The sequence below is a fragment of the Globicephala melas genome, chromosome 12 (genome assembly GCF_963455315.2).
Source record: "Globicephala melas chromosome 12, mGloMel1.2, whole genome shotgun sequence".
Lineage (NCBI taxonomy): Eukaryota > Metazoa > Chordata > Mammalia > Artiodactyla > Delphinidae > Globicephala > Globicephala melas.
In genome coordinates, this window is record NC_083325.1 from 83,025,108 (window position 1) to 83,034,536 (window position 9,429).

General features: G+C 46.9%; 1 protein-coding gene across 2 annotated transcripts; it reads right to left on the reverse strand.

The window, feature by feature from the left end:
- Nucleotides 1-242: 242 nt before the first annotated feature.
- RRM2 (ribonucleotide reductase regulatory subunit M2) lies at nucleotides 243-6,122 on the reverse strand. Of its 2 annotated transcripts, XM_030844490.3 has the most exons (10): nucleotides 6,015-6,122; nucleotides 5,855-5,929; nucleotides 5,353-5,496; nucleotides 4,947-5,063; nucleotides 4,341-4,474; nucleotides 2,613-2,707; nucleotides 2,364-2,497; nucleotides 1,067-1,171; nucleotides 869-982; nucleotides 243-790 (listed from the first exon to the last, which is right to left on the reverse strand). In XM_030844490.3, exons 1-10 carry the CDS (start codon nucleotides 6,120-6,122, stop codon nucleotides 638-640), a joined length of 1,179 nt encoding a protein of 392 aa, XP_030700350.1. In that variant the 3' UTR covers nucleotides 243-637. The 2 variants fall into 2 exon arrangements, with proteins under 2 accessions (XP_030700350.1, XP_060165480.1); XM_060309497.2 differs by lacking the exon at nucleotides 5,353-5,496.
- Between the last annotated feature and the right edge of the window lie 3,307 nt (nucleotides 6,123-9,429).

Sequence of the window (9,429 nt, forward strand, 5' to 3'; positions counted from 1 at the left end):
GAAAGAATAAAAACGACACCCTTAGTTTACACAGGCTTAACCTACTTTGATCACCTAGTAAACCTTGAATTGGCTGTTAGTGGTAAACAGAAAACTTTTGTATTTGGTGTAGAAACCAACAAATGTAGGTTAAATCAAGCCTTCACCCTGACAGTACAAACTATGTTTATTTGTGTGTAAAGTGCCAGTTTTATATACAAATCATAAGTAAACTTTAAAATCTGCTTTAAAATCTGAAGCAGTGTATCTGATGTCTTCCTACTGCCTCGTGGTAGTAACTATCTAATCCTGCTGGATCAAACTCACTTGACTCCCCACACTTTGAGGCCAAGGAAGGTGCTGTTAAGAGCCAGGGTGAAGTCGCGTACAGCCAGCCTGCTTGCAAACGCCAAACATGGACAAGATCTTTCGTAAGAATCCGAGTAGCTTCTGTCTACGCTTTCAATCTAGGTGACCCCACTAGCATTAACAGGATTGATTTTGAGGTAGCTACACAGTTTTAAACATGCCATTAATGAACTTTATGGGCGATTTATGGTGTAGCTGGTTAATACAGTTCAAGTAGCTGATTTTCTTCTCTTTTGATGAGAAGGAAAAGAAGAAAAATCAGCAAACTAAGAGCACATCTTCAGTTCACTTAGAAGTCAGCATCCAAGGTAAAGGAATTCTCTGTCGGACTGGACATCACTCCCATCCTCTGATACTCGCCTACTCTCTTCTCAAAGAAGTTAGTCTTCCCTTCCAGTGAAATATTCTCCATAAAGTCAAATGGATTTTCTACTCTGAAAACCTGAAAAGGTTCACAGCAAAACATAAATACGGAACACCAGTTTCAGAAAGAACCAGAGGGCTACCCACAATACTTTACCTTGCTAAAACCCAGCTCCAGCATAAGTCTGTCTGCCACGAATTCGATGTACTGCTTCATCAAAGTGCAATTCATTCCAATGAGCTTCACTGGCAGGGCCTCCGTGAGGAACTCCTAGGGACCAGAACACAGCTTCTCAATTAAACAGAAGTATCAAGAGGTCTTCTAGCAAGCACGAGGCCTCCACGCGCCACCCACCTGTTCTATCCTAACTGCATTGACGATGATATCCTTAACTCTCTGCTCCGAAGGTTTGTGTAGCAGGTGTTTGAACATCAGGCAGGCAAAGTCACAGTGTAAACCCTAGAAGAAAAGGTTTAAGGTCACTATCAAACCAGCAGACTTCTAGCATTAACGTGGAATAGGAAACTGCTTTATGCTGGTCTGTATTCTCCTTATACATCTTGCGTGGCCAGACTAAGAAGGGAAGATGTGGAAGGGAAGATGACTCAGCTGCTGTGTCACCTAGGCAGGCTCGGTCCCACCCAGGGGCCTTACGGCTGCCCCCTAGAGGACAGCAGGCCAGGTCTGGTCCCCGCTGCTCTGTGTGGTGGCAAAGGACTGGGCAGAACTTGCACTCAGAGCATTCTTTCTAGAGCCCTGAGCTCTACTGTCGCCACTATTCCCAGCAGGAAAGGCAAAACTCTGACTAGGCTAGTTAGTTTTTAGATTTAAAACCTAATGTCTGGGAAATCGGGAATGCAATTTCGAGTGAATCAAGTCTGCAAGTCTTAGTGCATTAAATCCCAGGGCTGGGCTTCCCTGGTGGCGCAGTGGTTAAGAATCCACCTGCCAACGCAGGGGACACAGGCTCGAGCCCTGGTCTGGGAAGATCCCACACGCTGCAGAGCAGCTAAGCCCGTGTGCCACAACTACTTAGCCTGCGCTCTAGAGCCCGGGAGCCACACTAAAGCCCGCGCGCCTAGAGCCCATGCTCCGCAACAAGAGAAGCCACCACAGTGAGAAGCCCGCGCACCGCAACGAAGAGTAGCCCCCGCTCGCCGCAACTAGAGAAAGCCTGCATGCAGCAATGAAGACCCAATGCAGCCAAAAATAAATAAATTAAATTAAAAAAAAAATCCCACTGCTGGTGGGACTTAACACTGGAACATCTGGGCACCTTCACTTTTCCTTCTGCACTTTAATCCAAGTGCATTCAAAGACATATACTGGATCAGAATAGATTCACTGAGACGCTCACCAACTAACTTTGAAGTACAATAGGATCACACAGAAGACCAGGTAGAAATAATAAAACTTCCCTTAAAAAAAAATCACATCACCTATAGAGCAATACCTATGTATATTGAGAATATGAGTAAAATAATTTCAGCAAATTATCTAAAGTATTTCTTTCTCTGCCAAGTATGTATATGGTTGAAGCCACTTGTTCAATGTGGATTTAAGGCAATCTGACATCTGGGGTTCCCTCCAGTGAACACAGGGTTGTAGGTGTTTGGGGTGCAGGTCAGCCTGTCATCTGAACTAGACTCACCTCGTCTCTGCTAATAAGTTCATTGGAAAATGTGAGGCCGGGCATCAGTCCTCGTTTTTTGAGCCAGAATATCGATGCAAAAGAACCAGAAAAGAAGATTCCTTCCACTGCAGCAAAGGCTACGACACGTTCTCCTAGAGTTAACGCCAAAGTATTTCTAGTGAGTATCTGTTTGTGTTCATAGGAACAAACCAGTAACATCACTTAGAAAACGAAGCTCAGGGGTAAGTAGGGCCAAGGTATCCTTACCATACGTAGCCTCTTTGTCCCCAATCCAGCACAAGGCCCAATCTGCCTTCTTCTTTACACAAGGCATTGTCTCAATGGCGTTGAAGAGAAATTCCCTGTAGGCACACAGAGCATCAACAATTCCAGCAGAGACCTCCTATCCTAAGCTTCTGGGTAAGAGCATTGGGACCAAGGCCAATTTGGGATTCAAACTGAAATGTTTTCTTTTTACTTGTTTGCTTTTTCCTCCAGTGTTTTCAAAAATCTCAACATTCATTTGGTTTATGTTAATACAAATTTAGGCATCCATTCATTCACACTGAGCCCCAAGATCTACTAACATGAAAACTCAGTCTATTACACCAAGAGCATTTATTGGCTTAATTATTTCAAGTCCAGGTCATGACAAGGTTCAAAGGCCCTACCTTTAACTTTGAAGAACTATAAAATCTTAACTGCTAGGACTGTTTAAGCTATGCTGACCATTATCTCCCTAAATAGATGCCCACACTCTTATCATTGTGCTAATTAGTTGGGCCACAAATGCCACAAGTATATAATAAAGCAATTAAAGCCAATAAACTAAACAACCTGAGATTGCTTCCAGCTATAATTCTATGCTACAATGTTGATCCCAGGCCAGAAAAGCAAATCGATTGGCCCTACACTTACCTGGTCTTATTACTCTCTTCCTCCCCATTCCCACCTTGGGAGTCTACAGATTCCCCAGTCCAGCCTTGTCCTTCCCAGATGACCTTGTTTTCTGAAGCCAAGGTCATCAGGCCATTGGGTTCCTTTCATTCTCGTTTCCATGTCAACCTGGGTCTCGCCTCTCCCTGGCTTTCAAAACTCAACCACCAGGCCGTCCTGATCCTACCTGTTCTGGTAATGTATCCCCATCATGCCCCTACCTTTACTTTCTTTGTTCATTTCTGTCTACAAACATGTTCAAATCTTTTTACCCCCAATGAATCGCCTCAATCCTGCTAGGCTTGCAAGTCACTACTCATTTTCCCTCTTCACTTTCTTCCAAGTCATCTACAAGAGGCTACTCTTCAGCTTCACCACTTCTGTTCTACACAGGCTCTTGTCCTGAAGCTGACCTTAGTATCTAGAGTACTCAAACGCCCATTTCTAACTCTCCCATCCTTTCCAGTCAATCTTGAAAATGTGAAATAGGCCCGAGGCTACCTATATTTCTCCTCTATTATCCTCCAATATAAACTATAATTTCAGGCAAACAGCTGTGTGCCTAAATTAATCTCATGGTTCACAGCTGCCTCTGCACTATCATGTAATTCCTCTACTTATACTCCTAGGTCTTATTTTCTATATTATGTTACAGCCCCTTACGAGGCAAGTTTTATGTTTTACTTTGCATCCTCCACCCTTTCCACCCTGCCCCAGGCTCAAGTTGTAGGTTGACAGATTTGCCAGACGTGAAAACTATCAGACCTAGGTTTTAGGGCATCAGACACAGCCTCTAGGGATGTTTTTTAGAAGGCATTAGGTTGGACGTTCAGCACTATATTTCCACCTCTAGAAAATGGAGTAACCTCATAACTTTGTTTTTAAGTGACTGGCTAGTAAAGTGAATTTAGGCCTCTTCTTCAGAGCAGACAGGACCATGGGTGCTAGGAATTTCTTTGACTTGGTCATTTTAGAGTCATTCTTCTATCCCTGTACGATCTCAAAAAGTAACAATTGGTAATCCTAAATATGTTGGCATATCACCACCCAAATACTCACCTTTCTTTGGAATCTTTAATGTAAGTGTCAATGAGGAGACTATACATTTCAGAATGTATGTTTTCCATGGCAATTTGGAAGCCATAGAAACAACGAGCTTCCGTAATCTGAACTTCTTGGCTAAACCGCTCCACCTAGTGGTAAAACACAAAGGTCAGTTTAAGGAAAGTCTACCAGCAGCAACTCAAGTCAATGAACACTGGTTGCGTCACACTTCCTCTTTTGTATCATCATAAGGTAGAAATAGCAATTCATTCTTTTTAATTCATCGCAAGGAGGATGCACTCAACAAGACATATAAGCAACCAAATGATTAAAACAGCCAAGCCACAAAAAGGAGAGCAAATAGATAGCTACCAGGGCTGTAGATCTATTACTACCACTGAGCATCGTCTTTGAGCTTCTCTACAGTTGGGGGAAAAAATACCGTAAGGACGAAATAACTGCAAAGTATATTATAGAACAGGAAATGCCATGGAATATAAATACTAGCTTACAGATATATACACATTCAGTGTGGAAAAATTTAAAAGACGAAAAAAGAAAATTATTAGTTCTCTTAAGTCTTGAAATGCATAAAAGTAGACTTTATTTTTGGAAACTCACCAAGTTTTCATTTACTATGCCATCACTTGCTGCAAAGAAAGCCAGAACATGCGAAATGAAATATCTCTCCTCAGGCTTCAGGGCTTCCCAGTGCTGAATGTCCTTGGAAAGGTCCACCTGGAGTACAGAAGTTCACAAGGGGTTCAAACGTGCAGGACCTCACACATATGCGTAATTCTTCAACTTTAAGTGTACTAGTATCGCTTGATTAATATACCCCTCACGCACTTTGCCAGGGAGAACATCTAATATCCTCCCTCTGTGGGCAAGCATTCCCAAGAGGAACACGAGGAAAGCAAAGCACACTTCACACAAGTTATAACCGGCACTGCAGGGGTCTTCCTCTAGAGTTAGGGGCAATGCTTCCAACTGCCTTTTAAGTCTCCTAGTTCCTGAATCCGATTACCTCCTCAGCTGTCCAAAAGGAAGCCTCAGCTTTCTTATACATCTGCCAGATATCATGGTATTTGATAGGAAAGATGACAAAGCGGCGGGGGTTTTCTTTCAGAAGTGGTTCCTCCTCCACACTGGGGGCAGATAGCTTAGGGTTCTGCTGGGGGAGAAAGGATGGAAAATGTTAAGTATAGGGCGAACCACGAAACTGTCTTTTTTTTTTAAGCAAAGTATGTCCAATTATCGGGAATTTCATGCGGTTTAATGTATGTCGCTTGTCACACATGGGTTCTGTACATAACAGAGCAGGACTATAGTAGAGACATAATGGGAAAATGTCCAGATGTGTAAAGTAGTAAATGATCGGGAAGAGACTTTGGCGGGAAAGCAGCGCGGGCCCGGGAGGGGGTAGGGTTTGCGAGGAGACAATGAGGCTTTGGCGCCAAGAGCAGGCTCCTCCTGCACCGCCTGCCTGCAGCGCCCCCTCGCCGGGCGCCCCCAGCCCGCCTACTCACTGGCTCGGCGGGCTCCTGGAAGATCCTCCTCGCGGTCTTGCTGGCCAGCACGCGGGTCCCGCTGAGGGACGGGGGCTGCAGGGAGACGCGTGGTGAGAGGCCTGCCCGCGTCCTTCAGGACCCCGCCGCCCTGTCCCGCCCCTCGCCCCTGCGCGCTCACAGTGTTCTCCTTGTCCGCCAGGCTGAGCCCCTTCATGGGCGAGAGCTGGAGGGGATGCTGCTGCTGCGGGTCAGCGATGGTGGCGAGAGGGACACGGACGGAGAGCATGGCTGCGTACGACTCGTCAAGATGGGGCTGCGCGCAGGTACTGGAAGCCCCTTCCCCGCGGCGCCGGAAATTTAAAGCATCCCTCACAGGAGAGCGCCGTGGGCGTGGCCGTTTCCCATTGGATGGATGCCGGCCGCTGGCCACGCCTCCCGCAGCAGATTCCGGAGCCGCGCGCGGACGCCGGTTGCCCTGCTCTCCTGGGAGCCTCGGGACCTACCCCTCCCAGACCTCTGTGGGCCGCAGGCTGGGCTGGGGGCGTCACCGCCCATATCCCTGAGAGCCCCATAGGACAAAGTCTGCAGGCCCTGCGCGCTCCGGTGGCCCTGGCGCGCGCGGGCACTCGCTCGTACCGGAAAGGTTTGGGATTGAATGAAGCAACGCGATTGGAGCCCGCCCGCCGGAGAGCGGGAGAGGATTCCCCACCCCGCCGAGCCCCACCTCTCTGAAAACGTCTCTTGAACCCGTTTCGCGGTTAAATGGTTTTGCAAATGAGGTTGGTGCAAATGCCAGTACAAAGCCCCTGGCTGCGAGGGAACGTGGCTGCGGCGACTTAGATACGTGTAGCTGGGCGGGGGTGCAAGCAGGGTCCCTGAGGTCGGGCAAATGTGTGGGGTGGTCGGTGGTGAACGTACCGTCCAAACGGTTAGGGGCGCGGATTGCTGAGTCACTAGGACACGTCATCTGACAAAGATTTGGTGCCCTCGTCGGTAAATTGGGCCTCGTAGCCATACCTGACCTGTGGGATTACTAATAAAATGAAAGGATTAAATGAGATAATTCACGTAAAATGCGAACTTTTCAAACTTTCAAGTTAATAACAGAGAGAGGGCCTTTGGTGCAGTTTCCCCCTGAAATCGTGTCTGTTGTCGGACTCCTGTCCTCTATGTCGACATTGTTTTAAAAATTGCAAACTGGGCAAATGTCGACATTGTTTTAAAAATTGCAAACTGAGCAAAAATTCCTGAGAAAAAGTTCAGAGAATGATTGAAGAACTAGGAATTCATTTACTGCTTATTGGGCATCAAAGAGCCTAAAGGGGGGGGTTGAAAACCTCCATTCGGATGAGGGTGGAGACATGAACTTAGTAACAGTTCTCATTTTACTTCGTACGCGGTCTTTCAGATTTGCCAGAGACTTCTGCTCTGCATCTGGCAAAACGCCAAAAATGATTGAAGAGAAAGAAGTGTTAAGATCCAGGAAAAAAAAAGATTAACCAGGAAAAGCTCCAACAGCTGTACACAGTCAGGGCTGTCTCTGAGTGAGACTGGACTTTTTACAATGTCTTTTCTATATAATACTTTAAAGAGGTGGGGGGTAGAGAAGATACCCTCCCCACAGAGGTCTATTTCTCTTAAAGTACTGTGTTTAAAGTATCCTCTAGCCTCAGAAGAAAGATCAATGACCATCACATCTCTTAGACAAAGCAACAACTAAAACTTTAGTCTGTCATTTGTTTTAAAGCAACTCGCAGACATTGTCAATTTCCCCGTCAGCATGCACCTCCAGAAAATGGATACTTTTATTGAAGACGTGATAATGGCTTTATCAGCCATAAAACTAACAAAACTATCAGTGATTCCTTGGTATCCGCTAATACCTAATAAACATCCAGTTTCGGGTAATCAATATCCGACGTACTCCTTTTGGTTGCTGTCCCAGGCACCGTGTACTTTTCAGCTCCTGCTATACTCTTTATGTACAGGAACTGTAAAGTATAACTCTGTGAGCTAGCCAGAAGCTATTACTTCATTTTCGGTTGAACTGCCACGAGGCGGGGGGGGGGGGGGGGAAGCCACCATCCTCCCCCTCACCGCCTCCCACCTCTGGGTCATTCGGGCATGTCCCGTCCTCCCCCTACATCGGGTTTTTACTTCACAAAGGAGGAAGCAGGGGCAGAAGTCTACGTGGTTCTGCCGAGCGGTCACGCCGGGAGGAGACAGCCAGGTCGGGGTTCTGGTCTGCAGTTCCCCCTCTCTTTGCCTGGGTACCTGAGACGCAAAGGGCCCGGGCGGACCAGGCGGACCAGTCCGGGGGAGGGAGGACCCTCCCCGCAGCGGCCTAGCGCCAAGCCCTGGGATCCGCCTGCGATCTTCTCCTTTTCCTTTCGGCGCGCGTTTTGACAGCTACTCCGCTACTGGTCCGCGAGACAGAGACTCCGCCCCCAACTTCAGAGAGGCTGCGCTCTTCCAAGGCTGTGGGATCCTACGCCGAGCCACCGCAAGCTCCGCCCCCGCAAGCTCCGCCCCCGCTTCCGCAGCCCGCGCTCCGGCCGCCACGCCCCCAGCAGTCGCACTTTTACCGTCTCGCGAGGGTGTGTGCGGTGGCCTCTACGGGGCCCCTCACCCCACACCAGGCGGCGTCACTGAGGCCCGGGGAGCCCAAGTGATTTTTCCCAAAGCCACTCATCCCTCTATATACCTGACATCGTGCTGGGGACTGTCACAATAATACTAATGATAACTCCACAGCCACTGGGCAACTGGACCACTGGACCAGGTTCTCTCCCAACGTTTTATTAAGAATATTTTCAACATACAGAAAAATGGAAAGAAGTCTACAGTGTTCACCCACCACCTAGGATTCAACGGTTGTTTCCCTTCCGCCATATTTGCTTTATCCCTCTTTACGGGTGTGTGAGGCTTTTGTTTTTTCTGGATCTTTTTTTTTTAAATAAATTTATTTGATTTATTTATTTTTTATTTTTGGTTGCGTTGGGTGTTCGTTGCTGCATGGGGCTTCTCATTGCCGTGGCTTCTCTTGTTGCAGAGCACGGGCTCTAGATCGCGGGCTCAGTAGTTCTGACGCACGGGCTCAGTTGCTCCGTGGCATGTGGGATCTTCCCGGATCAGGGCTCGAACTCATGTCGCCTGCATTGGCAGGCGAATTCTTAACCACTGCACCACCAGGGAAGCCCTTTTCTGGATCATTTGAACCTGGGTTGTAGATATGACACTTCACCCCGAGATATTGCAGTGTATTGCACAAGTAGCTCCTAAAAATAAGGACATTCTCTAACATAACCACAGTACCATATTCAGACCTAAGAAAACTAACATTATTTCTCTAATATCACTTAATATCTCGTCCATAATCAAATCTCCCCTGTCATTTCAAATATGGCTTTTAATTTGGTTTGTTCATTTTTGATGCAGGATCCTATTAAACGCATGCATTACATTTGGTTATTGTGCCTTTTTAGTCTCTTATTTTTTTAATACAGTTCTTGAATTTGTCACAGTTTTATTTGCCTTGGGGCATTCTTTTTTTTGGCTGCGTTGGGTCTTCGTTGCTGTGCAGGCTTTCTCTA